The following is a 27,346-nucleotide window of genomic DNA, read 5'->3' on the forward strand; positions in this document are numbered from 1 at the left end:
CGGGTTCGGGATGGACCGGCCGGGGGACCCTGGGCCAGGGAGAGGTTGGGGAAAGCTGCTGCTTCGTCAAGAAAGCTGCTGCTTCATCTTAGGGATGACTGTCAGTGTCTGCAGGGAGGGCTCAGAGCAGGGACCAGGCTCTGCTCTGTGGGGCCCAGCAATGGGACAGGAGAAGCGTCAGGAAGTAATGCCCAGCAAGTTCCACCTGGACAGGAGGAAGAGCTTCTTTACTGGAACAGGCTGCCCTGGGAGGCTGTGGAGTCTCCCTCGGTGGAGATACTCAAAAGCTGCCTGGATGGAATCCTGTGCAACCTGCTGGAGCAGGGAGGTGGGACCAGCTGACCCGCTGTGGTCCCTTCCAGCCTGACCCATGCTGTGACTCTGCCGCTGAGGCACGATTGATCCTCACTTGAGACAAGGGGGTGCAGTTACTGTGGCACCGGGTTAAGGGTCAGGCCAGGCAAGCACCCTGTCAAGAACTCAGCTGTCCCCTCCTGCTGAGGGTGAGCAGCAGAGGAATGAAGAAATTAAAGTCTTACACAGTAAATTGAAATTAAAGTTTTTCTGATGCATGGTTCAGTGGCCACAAGCTGGTGATGTTGTAAATATTGATGTGTTTACTTCATCAAGACATCTGCATTAAATGGGACTGCCAGGCTGGGTGTGATCTCCTGTGAACTGCTGAAGTACAGGATGACTTTGGTTCGTTGTCATCTGGGTACTCAGGACAGTGTGCGCTGAGCTTGGCGTCTTCAAGGATGGAGATCCCACAGCCCTTCTGTTCCTTTCACTGTGCTCACCCAGAAAAATTTTCCTTATTTTCTCTCTCCCTGCCCAGCAGTGAAATCACCTCCTTGCTGAGATGTCTCTTTCAGCATCTCCTGGCATATGTGTGCTCCCAGGCCCAGTCATCTTGCTGGCTCCTGCTGAGCTTGCTCCCATTTTTCCTTTTTGGTATCAGGGAGCCCACAGCTGGACCCAGCACATCAGAAGCAGTCTCACTCAAATGTCAAGTTGAAGGAGATAATCTTTTGTGCCCATGTGACACAGAAGAGAAGCCCAGTTTGTGGCCAAGTGCCTGAAACTTCGGAAACAATAATTAGAGCTAGATAGAAACGTGTGTTGTTGGTGTTGAGAATAGAGGCATTACAGATTTCTCTGCAGGAGCAAGACTGAGGATTTTCTACACATTTGCTGATATTAAAGCCATGGTTAGGATGTGCTTGGTGTGTAGCACACTTAGGGGCAGGTTCCCAGTGCAAACCTGCTGCATAATGCTCAGAGCAAGTCAAGGAGAAATATACCCAACTAGATCCAGAGCGCTGTATCTCATAGCTGCTCTGTCGTTATCTGGCCTGGAAAACCTTTCTTGCTGTATCTGAAAAGTAGAGGATGCAGCACTGTGTTTTATTTTTAATAAAGAAAAAGACAAGAACATTTCTGGTTACTGAGGTTACTGATAATTTCTTAATGATTGTGAATCTGTACTGCTGAATGACCTGCTGTGGCTTCTCTTTGGCATCTGAATTTTCCCAACAGGAAGCCAGTCAGGGTTGTGCAGCCTGGCTTTGAGGCATGGCAGGTGCAGTAGGTGGACATGCACCAGGTTTGCCTTGTCACCTTTGGAACAAGTGTGCAAGGTACCTGTTACACAGCAGAACTCTGGTGGTTGAGTGGGGAATGTGTATTTAAGATCACCATCCCAAAGCAGTTTCTGGAAAACGCCTCTTGTGTGTTTGTTCTCATGGGTGTGACTTGATATTGCTGTTGCTGTCACACATATTTTTCTGCTGATGATTCCACGATGTCTTTGGGGGAAGAAATGTAACTGCAGCACCATTTGCTGTCGACAGTGCATTGAGAATGCCACATCGCTGGAAGAGGAAGGGTGACTTTTCAGAGCTTTTGTTTTTGCACTTCTCATGCTTTTTTGTGACCACGATGACAGCGGTGGCTTCACACTTGCTCAGTGTTTGTCATCACATGATACTCAGGATTAGCCCTTCCTTTTGTAAATGTTTATTTTCGCTGAATGATTGCAGTCTTACTTTACCAGTACTGGAAGTTTTCTGTGCCAAAACATATGGAAGTTGAACAGCTCCTTCTCTGGGAGTGTATGGAGTCCGACTAACACATTTTAACATACTTGCAGCATAAGCTAATCTTTTAACTTTGTGGCAGTTTTACTTCTTGTAAGCTAAACTCTTACATGATTCTAAATGCCACATCCAACGCATTCACAATTCATAGATTTGTTAACATGCCTAACAAATTCTTTGTCCTGACACTAGATTTTTCTGGTAACACTTTTAAATTTTATGTTGCCTAAGCTTCCTGCATGAGATGCAACTCAAGATTCAGATTTTACACTCTGGTGTTTTTTATCTCCATTGTTAAAAGCTGCTGGTTGGACTGACTGGGATAGTTTTATTAATACAAATATAAGAACTAGTTCCTTCTATTGCAAGTTGTAGTACAGACATAAACAAGTTGCAATTTTTAAAGTTAAATTGCAACAGGCAAGTCAATAATGAGTTATGCTTTATATTCATTTGTGTCACTGTCTGCCAACAGCATATGGGTTTCCACAGACCACGATGAGATCGAGAAGGTTGCGAAGCAATTTGGTGCTCAGGTCCATCGCAGAAGCCCCGAAGTCTCTCAAGATTCCTCCACTTCCCTAGAAGCCATCACAGAGTTTCTCAATCATCATCATGGTAAATCAGGGATGAAATATGCTGATCTTTTATATTCTAGCCCCAGAGGGATGATGCACTTATTATTTAGAAAAATAAGTAAAGTAAAGCACTGAGTAAATAAAAGCCAGAAAGATTCAGATTCTCCTTTTTTTTCTTTTTGGTGTGTGGTACTTACTCATACCATACTTTGCAGTTGTGTGTTACTAAAGATGTGGATTGTTTCATAAATGTCTCTTTGTTTTTCTTTAGAGGTTGATGTTGTAGGAAATATTCAAGCAACATCTCCCTGTTTACATCCCAGTGACCTTATAAAAGTGGCAGATATGATCCAGAAGGAGGGCTTTGATTCTGTCTTCTCTGTTGTGAGGAGGCATCAATTCAGATGGAGTGAGGTAAAGAAAGGAGGTAATATTTAGATTTTTCTGGTTACAGTTATACTTCACTTTTTTTTTTTTCCAAATTCTTGCTTTTCATACCTATCCTATTTTAGGAAGTGATGTCTGAGGCATAGACTGAGTTCTCTCTGAGATATTTGAAATGGCTTAGGAATTCCTTCCAAGCATTGGTGTCTTGATATTACTGAGCATTGCTCAGCCTTTCTGTAACTGTAGAAATTAAAATTATATTAAAATTTTATTAGCTTGTCTAAGCTGACATTACAGTTCCAAAAAAACCCTTACATGTTAACTTCTTCCTAGTGAGTATTCATGGGTATTCAGACACGACTCTGAGGTCCTAACTAGAAAACTGTTTGTTCTTGCTATGCAGTAGCTGACAAATGACAAAAATGTGAGATAAAATCTTGGTGAGAATGGGATGACAATCTCTTGGCCTGCAGACTTAGGTTTTGTTTCATCCTGATAATTTGGCTGCTGACTTATGTCACGTTGCAAAATGCCTTTGAGTCATGAGTGCTGAACTCATGTTGGTTAGCTCATCCAGAAAAATGTGACTGGTTTTTCCCAGAGAAAATATGCCCCTTTGCTACAGTGGCCAAGATGACCAAAGACTGACATTTTACAAATAAAGATTGCACCTTGGTTTAGCTATAAAGCACCTTTTGTCCTGGTACAAAGAGCTATTCCACACATTTTGTATGTTGGCTTTGTTTCTGTGGTTAAAGCAGAAATGTTTTCATTTTTTAAAAATGGCTATTTCAGGTACTCTCACACTGGAGTTTTGGTGTTTTTTCTAGTTTTTTTTTTATTATTAAACTTTATTATTAAAGTTACTCAGGCATTACAGTTATTTTGTTGAGATATAAATTGCTTCAGTTTAAATTTTTTTGTAAGTTTAGAAAGCATCATGCTGTAAAAGAGCATGTGTAATAAATGAGGCTTGATCTTAGAGGTAAGTTGAAATAAAAGTTAAGCCTTTGTTTAGAATAAACACTTGAACATTGTCATTGTTCCCCATAAGAGGAGAAATAAGTGACACTTTTTGTTTGTGCAGTATAAGAGGAATATCAAAAGTATGGGTGGCAATTTCAGGATTCTGTGGATTGCAGTTTAGCAAGCCACATGCACATCTTGAGATACTGGAAGGGACAAATATGAAAGAATGAATCTCATGTGGATCTGCCATGTGGGTTCCTGAAGTGGTTGTGTCCCATAGGCAGATTGTTAAATAAGAAAGCCTTGAGGCCTACTTAAGAAAAGAAGTAATTCTTCTGCACAAAATGACATCCAAACGTTTTTAATGTGGTGAGAGATAAGGAATTATTCAGCTGCAAGGACTGAGGAGAGCTGGAAACACATTGTGCCAACATGAGCAGCTTAAGGATAAATGCAAATGGCCTTTCAGTTGTGTGGTGTTTCAGATGACAGTGATTCACAGCAGCATTATACAATGGTTTTTCTTCTTTTTATTTTTCCATACAGCTTTAGAGTACTGATTACGCTAAAAGAATTTCATGGGGGTTTTGTTGGTGTAGCTCTGTAGCTCCTTCTGCATTAAGGTTTAATATTGATAGACCCTGAAAGAGAAAGGTGTCTCTCTCTGAATGGAAATGTTCACTTCAGTGAGCACAAACTTTAGCTGGTTATGAAACACAAGGGGTGTGTGTGTATCTACTAAAGCCTCCGAATGTTTTGGGTGTTTGAGAATGCCCTCTAACTTTCTCATGGTTACTGGATCATGAGACCTGGTGAATTTTAGCTGCTTTGTACATCTGGATTGAAGGGGCTCAAGGGCAAAAGTCTCTTGATTTGGTTTCTGCTGCGTGTACAATTGTCCTTGGTAATAATATGGGATCTTTTGGGATGGTGTTTGTGCAGACAGCTGTTTGTTTATTTGTGGACACTGATTAAACTACTTATGAAGAGTTAATGCATATCCTTAAACAGGATGTATTTTGGGGAAGTCCCAAGATGTTTTAACAGGCAAAAATTATTCACATATGCTCTTTTTTCACCTTCCAAATTTCAGGCTGGTCCTTTCAGGTATCAGAGTGCATTCAGGCATTCCCACATGCAGTAGGAGTTGGAGTACAGCAATAGTATTTCTTTCACACTGGCAAGCACAGTCTGGTAGAATGTCCCGCCTACTCCTTGTGGGAACAAGTTTTGAAGCAAATAACCTCTTGGGTTTTTGTTGTTTCTGTTTGGTTGGTTTGGGTTTTTTTTTTCTAAAGTGGTAATGAAAAGTTTCCTTTTTCACTGCTAGGCATACAGAGTAGTCCTGCAGTATATCCACAGTTCCAAAAAGAGAAGCAATTCAGTGATTCCCCAGAGAAGTTGTGGATTCTGTGTCCCTAGAAGTGTTCCAGGCCAGGTTGGATGGGGCTCTGAGCAACCTGGGATAGTGAAAGGTGTCTCTGCCCATGTCAGGGTTAGGAACTGGATCATCTTTAACATCCCTTCCAACCCAAACCAGTCTGTGATTCTTTATAAAGTTAAGCAGAAGGAGGCAATAATGAGAGAAGCTGGTGACTGAATTACACCCTTAATTTTACAACAGAAAGTTATTTAGGTTGTTAAGTGACTCTGAACAGGAATTATATAAAGCTTTTGTTGTAATTGTTTTCCTCTGTTAACAGAAAACAAGATGACAGAACCCCAAAACCTGAATCCAGCAAAGCGATACCGGAGGCAAGACTGGCCTGGGGAGCTCTATGAAAATGGCTCGTTTTATTTTGCCAAGAGGCATCTGATTGAGAAAGGCTACTTGCAGGTTAATGCTTCTGGTTTTTCATGCTCTTCAGAATAATACATCTACTCTTGCTGTAGAGGGTTCTGAATTCAATACTCTGTTTTGTTTTCTGATGCAGTCAGTGTGAAATAACAGCACTCTGACCTCAGAACAGTTTGCTAATTATTTGTAACTTAGCAGAGCTAGTTATAGCTAGGGCAGTTCCAGTAAACAGCATCCTCCATAGCAAATAAATTTATGCAAATAAATGTTCTATATAGCTTTACCTTTAAACCGGTACAATACTGAGTTGAGTTTTGCAGGAGTTCACCAGTGTATCTTAGAATTCATTTTAGTGCCACTAAAGGTGTGAAACTGAGCTTCATGCAGTGTCAGAGCCATGTCATAATCTGTAAATTTCTATGTTAAGCCAGTTTCATCTTATGCCAATTTTTATACTGTAACTTTAACAGTCTTTTTCCTTTTCCTGATGTTTACATACCAATGTAGTGGTGCAGAACAACACTGTGGTGTGGTGGATATATTTCCCTTGGAAATTAAGTAACAGTAAGCAAATAATAAAATAGTCTTCCTAAGCAAATGCTGAAGGCATTACTATTTTGCTGATCAAAAGAGCTAGTGAAATTAATGTGATGTAATTGCTATCATGCATAACATCTTGCACACTTTCTCTAGTTGTAAAATGGAAATAGTTATTAACTATTTCTTCCATAGTTATTAACTGTTCCTTCAAATGGTTCTGTGTCACTGGCAAAAACATAATTGATGGTTCACTTTTATATAAGCCATGGTGGCCACTGTATAACTAGGCATTTGGCTTTCATTTCACAGTGCTAAATTGTAGAGTTTTGTGTTTGTGTTGACCCAAGCATAAAATTTGAGTGGATTTTATTTCCTTCAGGGCGGTAAAATGGCCTACTATGAAATGCGTGCAGAGCACAGTGTGGATATTGATATAGACATTGACTGGCCTATTGCAGAGCAGAGAGTGTTGAGGTAAAAGCACTTTTTATTCCCTTATTTCTTTGATGCTGCTTGCTTCAAAGTGTGATCATGTGAATTCATAATGCATGGAATGTAAGCAATGGAGATCAAGGATAACTGGGCAACTTTATTTCTGCCCAGGATTTTTTCCTCTCTCTATTGAAATCAACTGAATTATTTTTGTTACATGGTGGGATATATTTAGTTTGATTTTTTCCTTAAAGTTCAGCTTGGTGAAGAGTATAAGCCCTACTATACCTCAGCAATGTGTTAGCATCATCTCCAGCTGGAAAGCTGAGGTGCCCCAGATTCCCATGCTCTAGTCCACTGTAACTGATGCCCAGGAATGGGAATGTTTGTGTAGAGCGCATGAGCTGATTCCACCTCACCAGCTGCCTTTTCTTTGCAGCTGCTCTAAGGAAATAATGAGTGGGAATGGAGTATATTTTCTCTGCCTTTTTTATCCTAATTTTTAAATGGATGACATAAATAAGCTGTCTTTTGGGTGGTTCTGTTAGTTTCTTTGAAGAGGGGCAATATAGTTGGAGAGTGATGATGATGAGAAAAAACATTAGAAAAGAAGAATTTCAAAGCTGATTCTTCTCTCTGAAGGTTACAGTTGTATGGGAAATACTTGGGGTTTTGAAGTGTGCAGAAACTTCCATCCTAAAAAGATAATTTCTTTGTCTAGCTTTGGATATTTTGGCAAAGAGCCACTAAAAGAGGTGAAGCTCTTGGTTTGCAGTATTGATGGATGCTTGACCAATGGTCGCATTTATGTGACAGAAGATCACAAGGAAATGGTCTCCTACGATTACAGAGATATTGTTGGCATTGATCTGTTAAAGAAAAGAGGAATCCAGGTAAGTGCTGTTCTGAAGAGTGAGTCTTCATGTCTCATGTAACCTGCACATTAAAAGATTCTGAAAAAATATATTCTTGCAGCATAGAAGTTGACGTTTTTTCACAGTGCTTGTGGTCAAGCAGCATAATATATTGGTTGGAACAAATGTTATCCTCAGAACCCCCAGAGGAAAATAAGTGTTTTGAGAAAGTTCTCAATCACAGTATTTACAGCATCTTTCTCCATTTCACAGAATCAGAGAATGGCCTGGGTGGGACCATCTTCTTCCATCCCCCTGCCATGGGCAGGGACACCTTCCACTATCCCAGGTTGCTCAGAGCCCCATCCAGCCTGGCCTTGAACACTGCCAGGGATCCAGGGGCAGCACAGCTGCTCTGGGCAACCTGTGCCAGGGCCTCACCACCCTCACAGGGCACAATTTCTTCCTCATATCCAATCTAATCCTCCCCTCTGACTTTGGAGCCATTCCTCCTTGTCCTGTCACTCCAGGCTCTTGTCAAGAGTCCCTCTCCATCTTTCCTGTGGGCTCCCTTCAGGCACTGGGAGGCCACAATGAGGTCACGCCAGAGCCCACTCCTGTGAATTGGAGTAGACGTTTTTTCAGCAGTCCCTCAGCTTCATTTTCTAGGAAGCCAGAGGGGTAGGAAGCTTGTAATCGCTGTTTTGTTGCCTGTGGGAACCTATTTCCATACCTTCTTTGACTTGAAATGTTTCATTGAAAACCTCTATGTCTTTGTGCTGCACTTTATTTATTTCTAGTATATGTTGCTGATATAATCCTGCCTTTTGCTCCTCTTCTCTTCATTCTGTACTTAAAATCAGTGTCAAGCATTTGTTTGTATTTCAAAGCGATTATGAAGATAAGCTTGTCTACATCTTTGACAGAAAACCTGAAGGATTTGCATCTGAGATTTCTAAAAATCCTACTGCAATTATCTTTGGTTTTAGCTTACCTTGTGCACCATTCCTGAAATTTCAAATTTGGAATGAACTTCCAGAGATAAATGTGCTGTGCTGCTTCAGTCTGTGTAGTGTTGGTTTGGTGCTCTGAAATGGTGCTATAAATAAAGTTATGTTAGTAAGTAGAGGGGCCAAGGAAAAAACTTCATGTTCTACTTTGGCAAATATTTCTGAAATCTTTCTTGGGAATTCTCTCATTCCACATTGTGAGTTAATTAGATCATACTACACTAGATCGTCACCATGCCACCATACTGTGATATTTAGTATTTTATTTAGTACATGTTGCATTTAAAAAGACAAATGTAAATTATTTTTGAACATCAGGAAGGGCTGTAGAAAGGTATTTCACCTTCCTAAAGGAACCTCAAGACTCTGTGGTTTTGGATGCTAATCACTTCTGCTCCGAGTTTTGAAAACCAATCATTCAGTGCTTTTCCAGAGAGACCTTTTACAAGCAAAACGTGCTTTTTTTTTGTTATAGTAAATCAACTTATATGTCATATTTCTTTGGTGTAGAACTTAATCTAATCTTATTTCTATAGGTTCGACTCATCTCTGACAGAGATTGTTCAAAAACACTGTCAGCCATGCAGCTGGGATGTGTAGCAAAAGTCAGTGTAACAAATAAACTACAGGTTCTGAAGGACTGGCAGGAGGACATGGGCTTGAGCTGGAAAGAGGTGGCTTACTTAGGTCAGTTCCTTTTCTTTGATTTATTTAATTTAAATAGCATAGACAAATGGAATCATTGTACTGCTGCTGAGCTTCAGACCACTTTTCTCTTTGTAAATACACTGAATTTAATGGGATTGCTGTGCACATTGCAGCACACAATCACCAAAAGCAAGTATTTTATGGCCTGTTAGGGTACAATCTAAATGTTACAGACAGTGATGAATCTGTGTAATTTGGTAAGGGGAGTCTTCACTGTTTTTCCAGTGGGGTATAGGAAAGCTTTTGTTTTTAGGAAACATTTTGATATCAAAATGTTGATAAGTATACACTTCGAGCTGACAATTTTGAACTCATTCTAGTTGATTTCAGGGGGATATTGTATAGATTATGTTCTGAACTGGTAATCAGAAATGGACAGAATTAGAACTGAAAGCCATGTGCTTCTGTGCTAAACTGTATTTCAGTGACAGGCTAAGTGAGGAGTCCTGCCAATGCTTATTCAGCTGCCCACATAATTTTACTGCTCTTAAAAGTAGCATTCTTTTGCCTGAAGATTGTGAAGTGTGATCATCATTTATATGGATCACCAAGATTTTCCAACTCCTGACTTGCATGTGCAAAGTGCTGTTGAGCTGCTGAGATGAACATTGTGACAAAAAAAATATTCAAAAATCAGATCACTGCATACCCAGAAAAACACTGAGAAAAATACTGATTCTTTCCCTTCTGTGATATTTGGCCTTGCCTGTCATCTTCCTCCCCAGGAAATGAGGAGTCTGACGTGGAGTGCCTGAAGCAGGCAGGCATGAGTGCTGTGCCTGCTGATGCCTGTGCCGCTGCGCAGAAGGCTGCTGGTTACATCTGTAAGAGCAGAGGTGGCTGCGGAGCTGTGCGGGAGTTTGCAGAACACATATTCCTGCTCTTAGAGAAAGTGAACTCTGCAAGGAAGCAGCTGGAAGAAATCAGCTCAGCAGAGAAGGAAATGGGGAGAAATGAGAACACCAGGAAAGGAAATAAGGAACTGATGGAGAAAGAGTAACGCCATTGGTCAATCCTGCTTTTCTTCCTCAGTACATCCATATCCCAAAGGAATGCTTACCTTTCAAATTTTACAGCACCAGTAGAGTTAAAAAGGTGTCTCCTCCTAATTCCAGGTCCCACATTCATGATTATATGCTGAAAATATGATCATATCCATGATGATTTTAAAAGCCATTATATGCAATGGGAGGAATGCTACAAGAGAGAGTGCCCTGTAAATCTGCTGTTAATCATCACACCTGTCCTACAGGAATGACACCTATTTATTTCATAATCGGAATGTTTTCAGGGATCAATGATTTTGCATGACTTGAAGATTTGTAGTTCAGGCTTAAAAACTTCAAAACTTCTGTCAGTTTTGCTCGTGTGGTTTGCATTTCTTTTATCAAATGCATGGTGTTGTGGTTGTGTGATTGCATTTTACAAGCTTTGTCCTTAGCAAGGAAGAGTTTTAACATGTGCTGGAGAGGTCAGGTGTAAAATACTTATCAATAAAACTTCCTCCTCTATTTTTAAAATACAACACAGGTACTGTGAAACAAGTTAATATTTGTTTGAAAAAGCACTTTAACATGTGTTCAGTTTGAAGCTCATAAATAATTAAATCACATTTGGAATTGTGCCTCTTGGAATCTGTTCCTTTTGGGTTTTATTGAAGTTAATTAACCCTAAATTAATATTTTGCCAAATTTGGAGTTAAATTTCCCATTGTCTTTGAGATCTTTGCAGAAACTCAGTTTCTTTCTCTGAAGACTATATTGCAACCTCAAAAGAGTTAAAGCCAAATAAAAGTCTTTAGGTTTATTGTATGGAAAAGTAGCTGCTCTTAAAAAAAAAAAAAAACAAAACCAAACTATAGTTGATGTAGGTTTGTATAAAATATATAGACAGACTACTTTAGCATGTTAAAACTGGTTTACATGCTTGTATTTATTGAAAATAGGATTTGTATTGTACATTACAAATACAATAGTATATATCAGAGTTCAGTTCTGGTTTGGGTTATGCTAAAAATAAAAATACCCATGGAACACTGGCAGTTACAAGTGAGGTGAATAATAATGGCTTGTCATTTTATTTTGTTTCTGTGCTAAATTTTGTATTGTATAAATAGTTATACTCCCAGTATATCACCTGATATACTGGCCTCTGATAAACTTGTGTTTACTTCCTTTCAGAAAGCAAAATGTTGAACTGAAATTATTTACTGCCTATCTACAGTTAACAGACAAATTGTTTATTGTACTAATCAGCTCTAAGTCACCTAAATTTAAGTGTCTCTGTCACGTTTTAAGGTTCTGTGCTGGATAAATCCCATGGAGTTTGACAAGAGGGGAGCCGCATTTTGGACATCAAGGTTTTCACTTTGATGAATTCATGGTATTATCTTACATTGGAAAGAATATGAAGGATAAAAGAGCTCTAGAGGCTGTTTACCAAAAAAAGATATGGGATATGCAGGAACTGCTTCCTGAAAGGTTCAGATTTGTATTGCCCACACTGCAGTGGAAAGTCTAATTATAGGGTAGGAACAGGGATGCCTTAATTACTACTCTTGATTTTACAGAAGAGTCTCAATCATATGAAGGATTTAGGGGTCAGAGAGGCAGAGACAGTGAGGGTAACTCTGTCACCTTAGAGGTGAAATCCCAAGTCCCAGAAAAGGTCCAAATGTGTAGAATATTTTTCCAAGGCCTGTTCCAGTACATGTGACACCACAACTGCCTTTGATTAGAGGAGTATTACTCATTCAGAGTCGATTTCAATGGTCAGTTTTGTTATTCTGGGCTAATTCTGAGATCATCTTTTGGCCATGTGAGCTCTTGTTTTTTTGCTTCAATTAACCTAGGTTATTTCAAAGAAGGTCTTTGGTAATATGGGCTGTTCTGTCATGATTATGTGAAATGGAAAAATAGGAAACTATGTAAATATTTGTAGTAAGCTATTATGGAAAAGTACATCAAATTTTAAATAAACAGCTTTCTTTAGTCTTTTAAGTAGAGAATGGTTATGGACTGGCTTGCATTGAGTTTCTGTACTGCAAATCATACACTCCCAAGTTCATGTGCCGCACAAATGATTTATGATGGCAAAGGTGGACAGATTTAGTGCCCAAATTAATCCTTCACACCTTCACCCACTTCTGACTCTCATTATTTATTTTTATCTGTTTTTTCTCCTGTTCAGTTTATCTTCCTCTCCAGTTCCTGTTCGGTGATGCAACAAGTTCTGACCTTAAGTCAATTCAAATCAATATGAATCACATATATCTCAGCCTTTTGAAGTCAGAGATATGTTTTAATACTTGCTGATTTCAAGTTTTTAAGACTTTTAAACCTTGATCACACATTTTAGGTAACTAGTTTTTCCAGAGCCTATGTGGGGGAAGGTTTTTGGTTTTAATTATTTTTTTTCTGTTAGTTTGGTCTTAAAACACTATTTACCTTTTGCAGAAATAAGTCAAAATTAGTCTAATTCCACCCAGCAGGACCAATTATCCTAATTGTTACCATTACAAAAGCAGTAATGCTGTACAGAAGAAGAACATCATTATGTGTGAACCTGACGCAAAAATGGGTTAGAAAAACTTACCAGTTATACCTTGTCTGAAAAATCTTTGGATGGTGGGTTTGTTTCTCTCTCTCTTGTTCTGGGATAGGTTGGTCTATCTCCTTTTCTGATTCTAGGTATGTTTATGGATGTGGCTCTGGTTTAATAGAGCATTCCCCCTTCTGTGGGGGAGGCATGAAAGAGAATGAGCAGTGAGCAATGTGAAGGTAATGACACCAAATTATTCAAGTTAGCAAAGAGAGGGCCTGGTGAAACTGAGGAGGTGTATATAAAACAAGCTGAGCTTAACTGAAAACCAATCCTAACATAAGTGTTAAAATATCCATTTTCACAGAGCAGTTATAATTCAGAAAAGTATCTAGTGGTTTGAAGTGTGTGCTAGCAGTTGAAAAAGCAGAAATTATTAGAAAAATAATATATAGCAAATAGGATAAAAATAATTAATCGACTGTATAATTCAGTGGTTTGTGTGTATCTTGAATACTGCATGTTTTGTTTATTTTGTATTGAAAAGCCTATAGCATTCCAAAGGGAGTAAATGTGGGAGGGTAAAATGGATGATGTAAGACAGGAATCAGATTCAGTCACAGCAGTAGCCAAACCAGATTTCTTCACTTTGGAAGGAGGATTCTTCACTTTGGACTGAAGGGACTTGTGTTAAAATATCTGTAAAATTAAGGATGGGAAGCCATGGAAAGGCCACTGAAGAAGCTAGCAGTGACCAAAATCAGGTGCCTAAGGAATATAAATTTACCATGTTGTATTTAGTGGTGCTTTCCAGTTTTTCTGTGGCCTCAGGACATTTGCAGCTCATGGATTTCTGGAGCTGGACATGGGTTACAGACATTTAATGGACCTCAGAATACTTAAAACAGGCTTGGACCATGTGTTTCATGAATCTGACACTCAGTACAGTTCTGGTTCTGAACCTTGGATTTTTCTTCCTATTCCTTGTGTAGGAAATACCCAACTGCATTGTATTTTTTTTCACAATGTATGTTAGTGGTTCATTCCACATCAGTGTGTAGCTCTGATACAGTGACCAGAAGAACATGGCATTACTATTATAAATAGGATTAATCTAATCTTTAAAAAGGAAAATAGGGCAAAAGTACATGCAGAATTATGTAAGAGTACAGGTACCTTGGATGAATCAGTGGTCATTATTACTGTAGTTAGAGATACAGTAAATTGCTGTGAAAGTTCTTGGCCAAAATGTACTCAGAGGTCTGGAGAACATTCTGGAAAATACATTTTTCCTGATTGTTCACATGCTTTGCAGACAAGTTTCTGGCCTAAATTGAAATATATCTGGACTAGTTATGGCTACTCTTGTATTAAACATGGAAATAGTCTCTCCAGGGCTGTAACTTTTATCTGAAGGTATAGTTGCACACCCGTTTATGGCTAGTGCAGTAGGTACAGTAGCCTGTTTATGGCTAGTACAGTAGCAGTAATCCATGTAGGATTTTGTTTTTACTGACCCACCTTTTTTTTTCTGGTTACACTCTGTCCACAGCAGTTCAGACTCAAGTTGGGAGGGGATCAGTTGCCACTCACTGATCCTTCTGAGCAGTGAGGCCCAGCAGAAGTGTTTCTATTCATCAGGTAAAGCTTGTTCTAAAAAGCTTCAAAATGGGATGAAGTACTTCAGAATCACAGAATAAGCTGAGTTAGAAGGGGCCCCTCAGGATCAGGAGTGCAGCCCCTGGCCCTGCACAGACCCCTAACAATCCCACCCTGTGCATCCCTGAGAGCGCTGTCCAAACACACCTGGAGCTCTGGCAGCCTTGGGGCCGTGACCATCCCTGGGGAGCCTGTTCAGTGCCCCAGCACCCTCTGGGGAAGAACCTTTCCCTGATACCCACCCTGACCCTGCCCTGACCCAGCTCCAGCCGTTCCTGGGTCCTGTCCCTGGTCACACAGAGCAGAGAGCAGGGCCTGCCCTTCCCCTTCCCTCACGAGGGTGCTGTAACTGCAGCGAGGCCTCCCCTCAGTCTCCTCCCGCTGAACAGATCCAAGTGGCCTCCGCTTCTCCTCATTCCCCTCACGGCCCTTTACCCGATTTAGACAAATATAAAACACTCCCATTCATGTCACTTATTGAACTTTAAGTTTCCCTGAATATATTTATCATGATCTACCTTTGGATCAATTCCATTCTCTGAATGCTGCCTCTTAAAGGACCTTAAGGAGCTACACTTATCTCTGCCTGGAGTCTGAACTGATTTTATGGGCAGTAGTTCTGATAACTCACAAGCAGGCCCTGGTCTCGGCTTGCCACATCACTGTATCAACACTTGGAGGCACTTTGCTCAAACAAAGCAGACATTTGATTTATTATGGAAGTCAAGAGGTTTTAAGAGGTAAACTTGCAGGCAGTGCTTGGCAATGTGGAGAGCAAACTGGACCAGTGCCCTGCAGTGCCTCTGAACTGCTGCCCCTGCTAGCAGCAAGGGAGCTCAGGCTACTCCCCAGCCAGGCTACTGTCATTGTGTCAGAGCTTGGGTAGCATAGAGACACGTGGCCTAGCTCTGATTAAACCCGCCAAACCTTTTTTTTTTTTTTTTGGTTAATTTTAATCTATGTAAATCCTTTATTTGGCCAGTAGGCCATGCTGTAAACTGAGTCATTCCTCATCCCCCCTAAAGCAGCTGGGGAACTAACTGCACTTTGAGCAGCACACTGTTACCTCCCTGGCTGATGGGTAGGTTTAAGTAGTAGCTTACCTTGATCCACAAGACAAGTCCTCATCCTAACCCTTCACACACAGTTCCATGTTGTGAGTATGATGTTGATATAAACAATCTTTTTTGTGTGTGCATGCAATGTGTGGTGCAACAGCTGCTTACAGCAGTCTTAGTGCAGCCAAACTCACTTGCAAACCTCATTTCCCCAAGGACCCTCTGGCTTTTTTCCCATACTCAAACAGCCAGAAAAAAATAAGTTTCTAAGTAAAATGTTCAATTATTTTCATCAGCTGATCTCTTGCCACTTATTAATAGTGGAAGAATAACACCTGAAAGGAGGGCAACCGTGGCATTTTGGGGGAAAAGTGAGTGATTTTAATGTCAGAAGAGCAAAGTAACACATCATCTGGTTATTTGTATAGAGCAGGGCATCATCTCCCTCAGGTTGTCTTGAGTTGGTAAATGGCAGACTGCACACAGGCTTTTCTCCCGCTCTCCTCAGCACCATAACTTCTGTGTCTTTGTGCAGGTGCAAAATCAGTAGGTGTTGATGCCAGCTTGCACAAAGCAGGTATGAAATGAAGTGGCTGCCTGGCAAATGTGAAGTGTGTGGCTGGAGGGAGATGAGTGTTGATGAAACAAGGTTGTTTCTGTACCTCAGAAACAACACACCCAGGAGAGGAGCTTCTCTCACACACAGGAACAGTGTTCTGCCTTGAAACTGTGTGGTTGGGTAGAACACTCCCTGGGATGTGGACACAGACAGCTGATTCTTGGAAAATCTGTTTTATCAGGGCAGAGTAAATAAATAAGTGCTGTTTGGATTAAGCTGTCTCTGAGCTGTGGTTTGGTTTTGTTGCTCAAGGAGTGGGAAGTAAAATAGTTCTCATCAAAACACTGGAAACAGGAATTTTGCAGGAAGAAAATCAAATGGAAAATAAACACATTTACGCTTGCTCAACATGTGGTGCTGAAATTTATTTGGATTTGTATCAGTTGCATTTAAAACACAAAGACTCTCCGGTACCTAATCCAGAAATAAGTTACATCAAAGAACTATATACTGTTAGAAAAGAAAAGGAAAGAAAAAAAGAAGCACTTTTGTAAACAGACTTCAGCTCTTCAAATGCTGCAGTTTTCAACTTAATTATCAATAGCAATGTCCAGTAAGATAGGCACTTCCAAGTCATGGTGTATTACAGAAGGAGCAAGTCTGGGGTCAAATTTTTGGTAATTTTCTTATGATGTGTTTTTAGATTTCTTATAGATTCAGTTTACTGCAAGTTTGTTTTCTGTTTTTCTCTTCATATTATCTTGGGTAAAATTCTTTATTCTGGTTTATGAAGTCTGTTCATATCCCCTTGGAGCAAAGAAAATAAATAAATGATGAAGTAGACCCGGTTGTCAAACCAAGGTCTGACACCTGACTCTGAAACCATGTACACCTGCCCTCTGACAACTGAGTTCAGCTCTGGCACTGTGTCAGAACTTTCCTGTTTTCAAGAACCCATGTTTACAATCCTTCCTATTGGAAGCGCTATAAACTCGTGGGAACACCCATTCAGAACTTCCCACCAACTGGTTTGTGCATTTTTGTTGATAACTGGATATTGTTCTTCACAGGGACTCAGCACTCATAGATGAAACTGTTTGCCATCTTGCTGAGTTTCATTTTCTCATTAAATATCTCCTGAAACCTAATATTCTGCTTCGGAGTGAAGTAGTTCTTCCAATCACCAATAGTACCTAGGAAAGCAGGAACAGAAAGAACAGTGAAGTGAGCAATGTGTGGAGCAGAAAATGATTTTAAAACAGCCCAGTTTTGTTAATGTTGCAGTTGGCACAGATATTAATATATTCTTAACCACAGTCACAGTGGTAGGTCAGGATCATAATTGTTCTGGTGATACTCTGGTGGAAAGATATGGATCATCATCCATGAAGTTTGATGAACCCTCATCCTCAGAACTGATTAGTGCCAGCAACACAAGTGGTGGAGGAAGAACAGCAGCTTTCCAAGGTGGAATTAGAGCTCCTGGTGGTCTGGGCAGAGGGACATCTTGCCATGCCTTAGTTGAGTGTAGTTAAAGGTCTCTGCCTGGGTTTTTTCACAGTCAGTAGAAGAAATTGTAGAATCACAGAATGGTTTGGGTTGGAAAGGACCTTATAGATCATCCAGTTCCATCCCCCTGCTATGGCCAGGGATGCCTTCCACTAACCCAGGTTGCTCTAAGCCCCATCCAACCTGGTGTTGGACACTGCCAGGGATCCAGGGGCTGCCACAGATGCTCTGGGCAACCTGTGCCAGGGCCACACCACCTTCACAGGGAGGAATTTTTCCCTCATATTCAATCTAAACCTCCTCTCTGTCAGTGTGAAGACATTCCCCCTTGTCCTGTCACCCCAGGCCCTTGTCTTTAGTCTTTAGAGACTCTTTAGTCTCTCTACTAGATGGTCTTGTAAATAGTCAAAAAATTCATAGATTCATAAAACAGTTTGGGTGGGAAGGGACCTTTACAGGAAATTGTAGTCACCATCTAAACTTATTAAATGAGTGGTAGCCCAAAAGCCACTGACAAAAAAAGATTCCTAGAAAAGGAGCAAGAATGGCCTGACAAATTAATCCCACTCTTACACCTGCTCCTAATCGCTAGGAATTTTTATAGATGAGATGTCCAGCTACTTAAATGGGCAGTTGAATACCTCTGGGTGTCCATGGACACTGGTGATCAGAGAAGTGTTTCAACTGTTACCCAGTTCAAGCAAAAAGGAAATAGTTTTGTAAACTGATACATTTTTATGAGACAATGCTTACAGTTTCCCTCCATGTGCATGTTCTAAAGGCTCTGCGTCCCAAACCTGACTAAAATAATAATCTCATTTTCTGACTAAAATAGCATTCAGTATGCTGTCCTAAAGGACAGGAAAAGAGAGCCCAAAGCAAAACATATGTATATAACTCTTCTGTAAACTGGCTGAAACTAGCTAAACATCTGGGTTTAGCAAAGGAACTATTTGGAAGTGAAAATGTTGGGATTTTTCAACATTTTCATCATATCTATCAAAGTTCACTGACTGAGAAAAATGCATCTCTTTTTTTTTTTGTTTCTTTTTTATTGACAGATTGTATGTTGTCATTTGTTTTTGCTGGCTGGTAAAACCATTGTGAATTAATGGAAGGTAACATTTCTCTGTTTATTAACTGAAACAACTCCTAGTTTTAAACTGCCAGTTGTTGTTCAAAAGTTAACTAAATCAAAATAATTTTAAAAACCAGTGGTTTTGATTGACTTGTTATCAAAACCTGTGGAAGGTTCTGAAATGCCAGGAGCAAGAAAACAGCTCCTCAGGGTATTTTAAAATGACATCTGAGCTAAGAACTGTGGAAAATTTTCCAAGCTCTGGAAGTTACCTATGACCATTCTTTTGTTGTTGTTGTTGTTGTCGTCGTCAGGGTATTCCTTCTTCAGGAATATTTCAGTAAGATAAGGGGTGATAAGAGCAGACTCATTCAGAAGGAATGTGTTTGGCTCTTTCTTATTCTAGTTAACTAAGTGACCTTGGCAGGTGATATCAGAGACGTTGTAAAACACCGAGGTGGTCAACTTTTAGATTAAAAAAAAGACAGATAAAGAGTATTGCTGGGTGAGGCTTTCCTTTTGGCTCAACAGCTCCCACAGAGCAATATTAGTCAGGCTATAGTTCAGACCCCTCTGTGCTTCTCTAGTACAAGTGTGAATTTGCAGCCAGAGAAGTTAGGAAGTCATTTTTAAGAGGGCTTCAGGTCGAAGAATCCTGTCATCACTTCCCAGGGCTGACCCAAAGACCCCAGGAAAGACCTGCACTGTAGTCTTTGTCTGGATTCCCACTGCTTCTCCTGTGTTAGGCACAAAGGTATTCACCTTTTCGGAAAATCAGCTTCCTGTTGGATGTCAGAGCACACACGGTGTGACTGGGGTCGCTGTTCTCCTTTTCTGTGTCATTCTTCATCTCTGAGAATGAGGACTTCTTGCAGATGTCTTGGATATCAGCATCACTGACATTTAAATTCAGGAACAGAGTAATTTCCTTTACAACCTTAGGGAGATCCTGAGGTATAAGAAAAATACAGCTTTTATGTTTCTGGGCTGATTACCAGACTTTTAGCTGATTTGAAAATTATCCCTTTTGTTACATAATGAGTTTGTCACACATTTATTTGCTTTCAAGCAAAGCTAAATATGTCGTTGGATTGTGCAGATGACAGGTACAATAAACCTGATTCCCCTCTTAGCCATACTCACAGAAATTAATAAATAAGTATGTCATATCACACACAGTCACTTTGTCAATTTTATCTCCCACTTCAGATAAAATGTTCTCCTGTCTCTCAGAATTATTTCCCTGGAAATAGAAGAATACTCAAAGCCGGGCTCCAAGTAGCTTATTTCATTGGACATGCTGTAGCTAGAGATCTAACAAGTGACTCAGCATCCAAAATGGTTTGTTTATATTCCTAGGAGTTGAATTTTTTTCTCCCAAAAAATGAACAAACCTATTTTCATGGAGATACTAGAAAATGTTTTCTATTCACCTAAAAATTTATTCTCTGAAAGCTAAGGTATGTTGATATTTTACTCATCCTTTTTTAAGAATAGTGAAGTTTTTCCTGACCCCTCCAGCCTCTAATTTTCTTTTTTATTGGGAACACAAGTCCTAAATGCAAGTAGTTCTGTTGTCTTACATCACTTTTTGAAAATTTCACCTGAAATGTCAAACATAGCAAATTAATGTGTTGTCCTCAAGAGATGTCCTTGGTTGGCCTTTCCATAGGACAAAAAGGGGAACTTAAAGCTCTGCCTGAGCCTGAGGAAAATTGTCTGAGTCCCATTCCTGCATCTAAGAAATGCAATTCTCATAAGATTTCATGTTTATATAACTTGTGTAGTCAGAATTATTTAGTTAATACTAAATTCCATGGAAATAAAAAATATGCCCAAAGATACACGTTCACATTTTCCTTCTTTCTCCTTTTTCCTTATAACTTCTTCTTTGATGTTTTAATGATGCTTATTTACAAGTAATGCCTTTTGCACCAAGAGCAGAGAGCATATTTACCTTCTTCATGTCTTCATAGAACAAAAAGAGGATATTTTTCTCATCTTCATGTTCTTCCCAGCTTAGGAAATGATCAAACCAGGATCCACAGACAACTGAAACGAAAACCCATGTAAAGAGATCCAGAAAAACTTTATTCATAAATAACTGTGATGCTACCTCACACATTTAGGGGAATAATTTCTATCTATAATCCTCTAAAACACAGGCAGTTCTTTGTGTCAAGCAATGCAAATTTACAAAAGTAACTTCCAAAGAGGTTTCCACTCTTGTTGGAATTTGTTTTCATACTATTCTGAGATATGATTCTGTAGTGGAAGCAGGCTCCAGATCTAAGGAAAGGCCAATAATGAAGTAAAATGTACCAGCCTAACAAGATGTCAACATCTCACAGATGACTGACTGCATGTCTGTGGTCACAGAGATCTGATCACCTCAGCAGGAGATGAAATGAGCAGTCTGGCAAATGGAGCACACAGTTGTTACCTCTCTTTCATCCCAGCAGAAGGGAATCTGTATAATTTTTAAATTCTGAAGAAGAATTACTTAAAGAACTCATGCAAATGCCTCATTCAGCCAGTGACACAGATAGAAGGGTTTGTAGCTGATTTGTTTTGTCTGAATGCTCCATTTGCTGAGCCATGGGAACACAGCTAAATTTCAGCTCCTTTAAAAACCAAAATTCTGACCTCTCCATTTCAAAGGCAAGATGAAAACCTCTTGCAGGGCAATGAGAAGAGGCTTGAACAGAGAAAGCTCAGCAAGCATTCTCCAGAACTGTGACTTTGCTTTATAACCACCACCAGCAGAAAATTCCAGTCTTGTAATAGACATCATTTTGATCACAAACTGTGAGTTGTAATTAAGTATAAATTATAATTAATAGCTATAATTAAGCTGAATGCTCCAGTCTGGAGCCATCTCCAGCACATAAGGCAATTTCTTAGTGCAAGGCATGTGTGCTCCACAGCGTGCAATTAAACCCTGCTCCCTTAGCCAGCTACTTTGGGGATGTGGCCAGTGATAGCACAGTCCTGGTGGCTTCAGGAGAGACTTGGAAACTCCAGGGAATTCATTACAGTTGTCCCTGTGTGGCCTAACCCTTGCTTTGAACTGATATTAACTCTGCAAGACTACTGCAGGTTTGGATCAAGCAGCACAACCTTGAAATGTTTCTACTAGGAGCAAAAATGACCACCTTTCCCTCCACATCACCTCTTACCTAAATTTCTCTTTAACCAACATAGTTATCTATTTGTGCCACACATAAGCACTTGGAAAATAGAAGGTGGCTAATAATTTATGGGGAAATAGGAGATGCTTTTAAAATCATTGAAGCACAGAATGCTTCAGATTGGAAGGGACCTTAAAGATCATTTAGTTCCAACTCCCCTGCCATGGGTAGGGACACCTTCCACCAGAGCAGGTTGCTCAGAGCCCCATCCAGCCTGGCCTTGAATAGAATCCTCTTTCCTTTTTTTTTCACTACTGTATATTCAGAGTTGATACCAAACAAGCCAAGATCCTGCAAATCACTGAAGTATGTGCCTTAGGGCTGCTCTGGACTCAGAACACCAGATCTGAGCCAAAGCCTGCAGGAGGCAGTAAACGAATTGACTCCTGGAGCTCTGATGTGAGTCCGTGATGACTGCAGGAGCAATTTTCTTTTGGGGTTTTCAAGGTGATCAATCATTATTGCTGTTATCATCACTGTGGTGACACATGTCCTCAAAGGAGTAATAAAACACTAAATATGGGAGTGGAAAATGTGAACAAGGTCCTGTTGCCAGCTGCCATCCCACCATTCCTGAAAAATCTCTCTCTTGTCCTTGGTCTTTGGACCCCATTTCTGAGACAGCACATCAGGAAGAGTGTGTACAGAAGGGCTTTAGGAACAGGCTCCTTTGTTGGGCTGCCCAGGTCTGTCTCCCAGCCTGGAGAAGACACCAGACCTGCAGTCACAGCTGTCCCTGCAGCCTGATGACAGTCCCCTCACATGCTCTGTCGCCAACCATGGCCCTGCTCACCCAGGGCAGCAAAGAGCAGCAAAAACCTGCAAAGAGCTGTGCTGGAATGATGCAGCTGCTTCTCAGAATGACTCCTTGCAGGGCTGAAGAGAGCATCCTATTATTTGCTCTTGTTTAGCTTGGCATTAGGATTTATCCCCACCAACTCCATATGAATAAGGAGTTTTCACACAGCATATTCCTTCAAATTTCTTAAGTCATTCTGTGCACAACAAACTAATGTGAACTGCAAAGAGAAAACATTTAACCTTACCATTGCCTTTTAAGAACAGGTCAAAGAAAGCAGTCCAGCTGTCTACAGTGGGAAGGTTTGGGTTATCTCTGTAGTAATGAAACATGGAAACTGCAGTGTCTTTTGGATTTCTGCTGATGTAGATCATCTGCAAATGAAGAAAATGTAGTTATTAATGATAATATCCTCCCTTTATTTAAGAGGAGCTCTGTGTGTAAACAGAACATTGTCATAGGCAGTTTGCAGTGTCAAAACCCTTTCCTTTAGGATTCCTCCTTCAGTGACCATGCCATTAAATTAGAAATCTCTTCTTAGTAAGGAGTCCATAGTGATTAGCAAACAATTCCATGTGGACAGAGGTGTGTTTGCCCTGGCTGGATAATGTTTATGTTTTATGAAAGAGCCTGTGTTAACTTTAGCCTTCAGTCAGCATATTGTCTCATACATCTCACATATGAAAGCATTTACTAATTAACATTCAAAGGACAGCTGCAAAACATAAATTTTGTCCTTTTATTCAAATCAGCGTTGTCCCAAAAGTCTGGAACTGAGTGATCTTGAAATTTTTTACTTTGAATATAAAATCTGAGACCCAGAGCTTATTTTTTAAATCTCCCATATTAGCATGGGAGGAACTTGTTTAGCAGGTGTCCCTGCCCATTGCATGGAGGTTGGAACAAGATGATCTTTAAGGTCTCTTCCAATCCAGGTGATTCTGTGATTCTATGAACTCAAAACTGTGCTCTGAATCTGCCTCCCTCATCTCATTTCTCCTCTGTTTGCCCAATGCCTTTATGGGCTCTTCAGAAAGCTCCAGCAGGAGGGTCAGAGTTCCTTTAATCCCAGAGAAACCTGTAAGTAGCCAAGATTTTCTGAGAGTAGGAAATGAGGTCATGAGAACACCCCAACTACTAATGAGAGACTTCTGATTGAAAGATGTTGATGTCCTATTTTGTGTGGTGCCTGGTGTAAAAATCACCCCATGGGAGCAGTGGGGCAGGAGCACAACCCAGTCCCCAGTCCAAGTCTCTGCTCCTGCTGCCTTCAACTGGTGGTCAGCAGTGTCTCCAAAATTCACAGCAAAACACTTCTAAAAACTGTGAATCATTCAAAAATTACTAAGGATCAACAGGACAAATTAGATTCCTAGTATACTTTCTACATATTTTACTGCTTTGATATCATTTTTGCCTTACCTTGCATTTCTTATTCTTAAAATTTGGAGGCAACATGTTGTAGTCTAAATGTGTTGGGATGATTCTCTTCGATGAGAGTTTATTCAGCTCCTCCAGCTGGGAAATGTCTCCAAGTTCAATGGGAGATGTTACTGTGACTTGAGCATCGTAAAGCTTTGTTATAACTCCTGCAAGCCAGTGAGTGCCTACAGAAGAGGAATTTTAAGTAAACAAAACAAACAAAAAGGATGAATATTTATTACTGTGAAACATGCATTTTTCATACAGAAACACCTTGCTAGTGAACAAGTTATATTTCTAATCCTACAGATTCAAGAAACTTTACATGACTAAATAATCCCATTGGCTCCAAATATATAAACACTGAAAAAATTAGGGCTATATCTGAATTACAAGATAACTCTGAAAGAAATGTTAATATTGGTACCAAAACCATTCCATTAGACAAACTGCTGTCAGCTGAGAGGTGGCTATATTGTTTTTATAATTTATTTTAGAATAATCTGTTTGTTTGGGTTTTTTTTTTCCTTACAATAACTTGAGTCTGTATATTTCTGAAAGTATTGATTGAGCTCCCCTGCATGTGTGCTCCTCTGTCCAAGAGAGGTGGGTGGAGAGAGGATAAGAAATTAATAAATCTACAGCCAAGAGGCACACAAATAACTTCATACAATTCTTGACTTGCTCATAATTGAATGTAGAAAGTCCTCAAGAAAATCTTTCAAGTACAGATTTTGCTTACAGGTAAGGAATATATATTTGTTTTCCAACATGAAAACACCTGAGATTGTTTTCAATTACAGAATCAAAATGTTGGGAAATGACCCATATTTCTTGTAATATGAACATTTACTGACAGGAGAATACATTCACATACTTAAACATGCTCTCCTGTTTCTTTCACACAGACATTTCCCAAGTAGTTTGAGCAGAGAACATGAAACACAAAATCAAGGCTTCTTGCAATTAACATTGAAAATGAGAACTTACCAGATTTGGGATAGGAAACCAAAAGGACATCATCTTCTCTAGCATCAAAAGTATCCAAGGATTTTAAAAGCTCTGGAGAAGACCTGGTGGTAAAGGGAATCCCCTTAAATGTGTGTAGGAGCTCTGCCTCACCTGAGCTGGACATGGTTGCTTAAGTCTTGGGTTCCTGCAAATCAGATAACAGGGATAGGAGGAAGATTTAAATGTCACTTCTTAGTCAGGTGGCTGGAAGTGACAAACTGAGACCGAGCAGCACAAACCTCATGCTTATATACTTTGCTGCAATGCCCTATCAGATATTGATTTGTTTTTTCAGGTAGTTGATAAAGGCAACTGAAATATTAGAGCTAACTTAATAAATAACCACAATGCTGAGTCATGAAAAATGAATCCCATTTGTCATTTATTGGCTCTCCAGATAAAGAAATGAGGTAATGGTCAAATTTAATTGTGAAAAATAATGACAATTAACATTACATTAAAATATGCTTAATATGATTCTTCTGTAAGTTATGTTTTGTTGGAAAATATTCTTACCTTCCAAGGAAAAAGCTGCATCTTAAAATAATGTTGATTTTTAGAGAAACAATGGTTTTTTTATGTGAATGAAAATTTTTTTGTTTGTTTCATTTTATCAACTATACAACAGCTTGAAATTTCAAAAGTGCAAATTGATTCAAAGTGCTTGAATCTTGTGAGGCACAATCATTTTTTAAGATGTTATATGTCTCCACAAGAAGAGTATAAGCAACAAAAATCCCAAAATGAAAATAGATATTTAAATAGATGTATTATATAGATATTTAATGTTGCTTTTAATCCTGTGTGTTTTGTGACTAGAAGTGGTTGAAGATTTTTAAATCTTTCCACAGAATATGCAGATTTATCAATACAAAAGTCACTTTCAGGAAAGAGCCAGTCCTCCATTAATTATCTGTTTTCAAATGTTTGGGTTTGGTTTTTTTCCATTTGAATCTGTGGAAACTATCATTAACGTTTTTCAAACAGAAAACTTCACTTTTGTTTAATGTGACCTTAAGTAATGTGAATGTATCCCAGTAAAATAAATAGCTCAGTTATGAACTAAAACATTTTAGAATGTTTAGTATTTTCAATTTTCCCTTCAATGGTCACAAATTAATTTACTCTTTTTTACATTCTTTTCTTCAAAAATCCAGTGGCTTCACTATTCCTATTGAAAGAATCCTCCAATATATTCAGCCAAGGCCCTTCAATATCTTCAACTCAAAAACCTCCTTGGAAATCTTGGTTTAAAATTAAGCAATGCTCCAGGAATTTTCCAGCTTTACCAATGTTCTTTTTTTATCATAAATAACAAGTTAGGTTTGGTCAGAGGAGCTGATTCCCAGATGTACTCCCCTGAGCCCTGGTGAGAAATTAATAAATAGACATATCCTTCCAACAAACACCTGAGCAGCCAGGATTGCTCACAAGAAATAAGAACACTTACCAGCTTCTGTGCTTGCTTATTTCTAATCCAATTTCCACAAAAGCCAGCAATGTAAAGTTGATTTCCTGCACCCCTCTTTCCTTTCTCAACCTCAAAGAGAAGTGATCTTCTCACCTGTAAAGTTGTCCTTAAACATTTTTCACCTACAAAACATGGCCTGTGCCATCAGTAAACTCAGAATTTCTCTCCTGCAGGGCCAGGTGGGGTTGAAAATCATGGAAAATGCACTCTGGAAAGATGTTCCCTATTGCTAAGGATGAGAGGTGGTGGGGAATCTTTCCAGAGAGTCAGTGGGGGTATAAGAAACACTTGGATATAGGTGCTCAGGTAGGAATTAGGGAATCTCCCAGAAGAGCTCAACATTTTCCTCCTGCCCCCAGGCTAAACACCTAAGCCACTGCTTCATACCTTAAGATGTGAATACTCAAAAACCTATCTCTGTCAGCAGATTTCACTTTGGTTACTTCAGGTATACAAACTATGTCCAAAGGCATAAAAAACCCTGTTCCTGTGTTATTCTGAATGTGCATATTAATCTGAATATACAGAGAGAGATATTTCCAAGGTTGATTTTGCGAGTCATCATTCCAGTTACAGGCACATAGCACAAGCTAGTAAAACTTTACTGCCTTGACCTGGCAGAGGTAATCTCATTGTAAAATGTTTTGCATATTTACCAGGCTTATTCTCTTTCA

At 39.6% G+C, this 27,346-nt stretch overlaps 2 protein-coding genes across 2 annotated transcripts in view; one reads left to right on the forward strand and one right to left on the reverse strand.

Moving 5' to 3' along the window:
* The window catches only part of CMAS (cytidine monophosphate N-acetylneuraminic acid synthetase), a 12,544-nt gene extending 167 nt beyond the window's left edge, over positions 1–12,377 (forward strand). The window contains exons 1-8 of the mRNA XM_005429770.2: positions 1–3; positions 2,536–2,717; positions 2,949–3,104; positions 5,737–5,870; positions 6,751–6,845; positions 7,525–7,696; positions 9,204–9,354; positions 10,101–12,377. The exon at positions 1–3 is cut by the window's left edge and continues 167 nt beyond it. Coding sequence (XP_005429827.1) covers positions 1–3; positions 2,536–2,717; positions 2,949–3,104; positions 5,737–5,870; positions 6,751–6,845; positions 7,525–7,696; positions 9,204–9,354; positions 10,101–10,375 — 1,168 coding nt within the window. The 3' untranslated portion in view covers positions 10,376–12,377. The remainder of the gene's footprint in view (positions 4–2,535; positions 2,718–2,948; positions 3,105–5,736; positions 5,871–6,750; positions 6,846–7,524; positions 7,697–9,203; positions 9,355–10,100) is intronic.
* A 4,888-nt stretch (positions 12,378–17,265) lies between these two features.
* Positions 17,266–25,325, reverse strand: LOC102040522 (sulfotransferase 6B1-like). Its single transcript, XM_005429778.1, has 6 exons — positions 25,181–25,325; positions 24,191–24,375; positions 23,016–23,142; positions 20,736–20,830; positions 19,541–19,727; positions 17,266–17,384 (listed from the first exon to the last, which is right to left on the reverse strand). The coding sequence occupies exons 1-6, from the start codon at positions 25,323–25,325 to the stop codon at positions 17,266–17,268; spliced, it is 858 nt and encodes a 285-aa protein (XP_005429835.1).
* Positions 25,326–27,346: the final 2,021 nt, after the last annotated feature.

Source organism: Geospiza fortis, unplaced genomic scaffold (assembly GCF_000277835.1).
Source record: "Geospiza fortis unplaced genomic scaffold, GeoFor_1.0 scaffold242, whole genome shotgun sequence".
NCBI lineage: Eukaryota > Metazoa > Chordata > Aves > Passeriformes > Thraupidae > Geospiza > Geospiza fortis.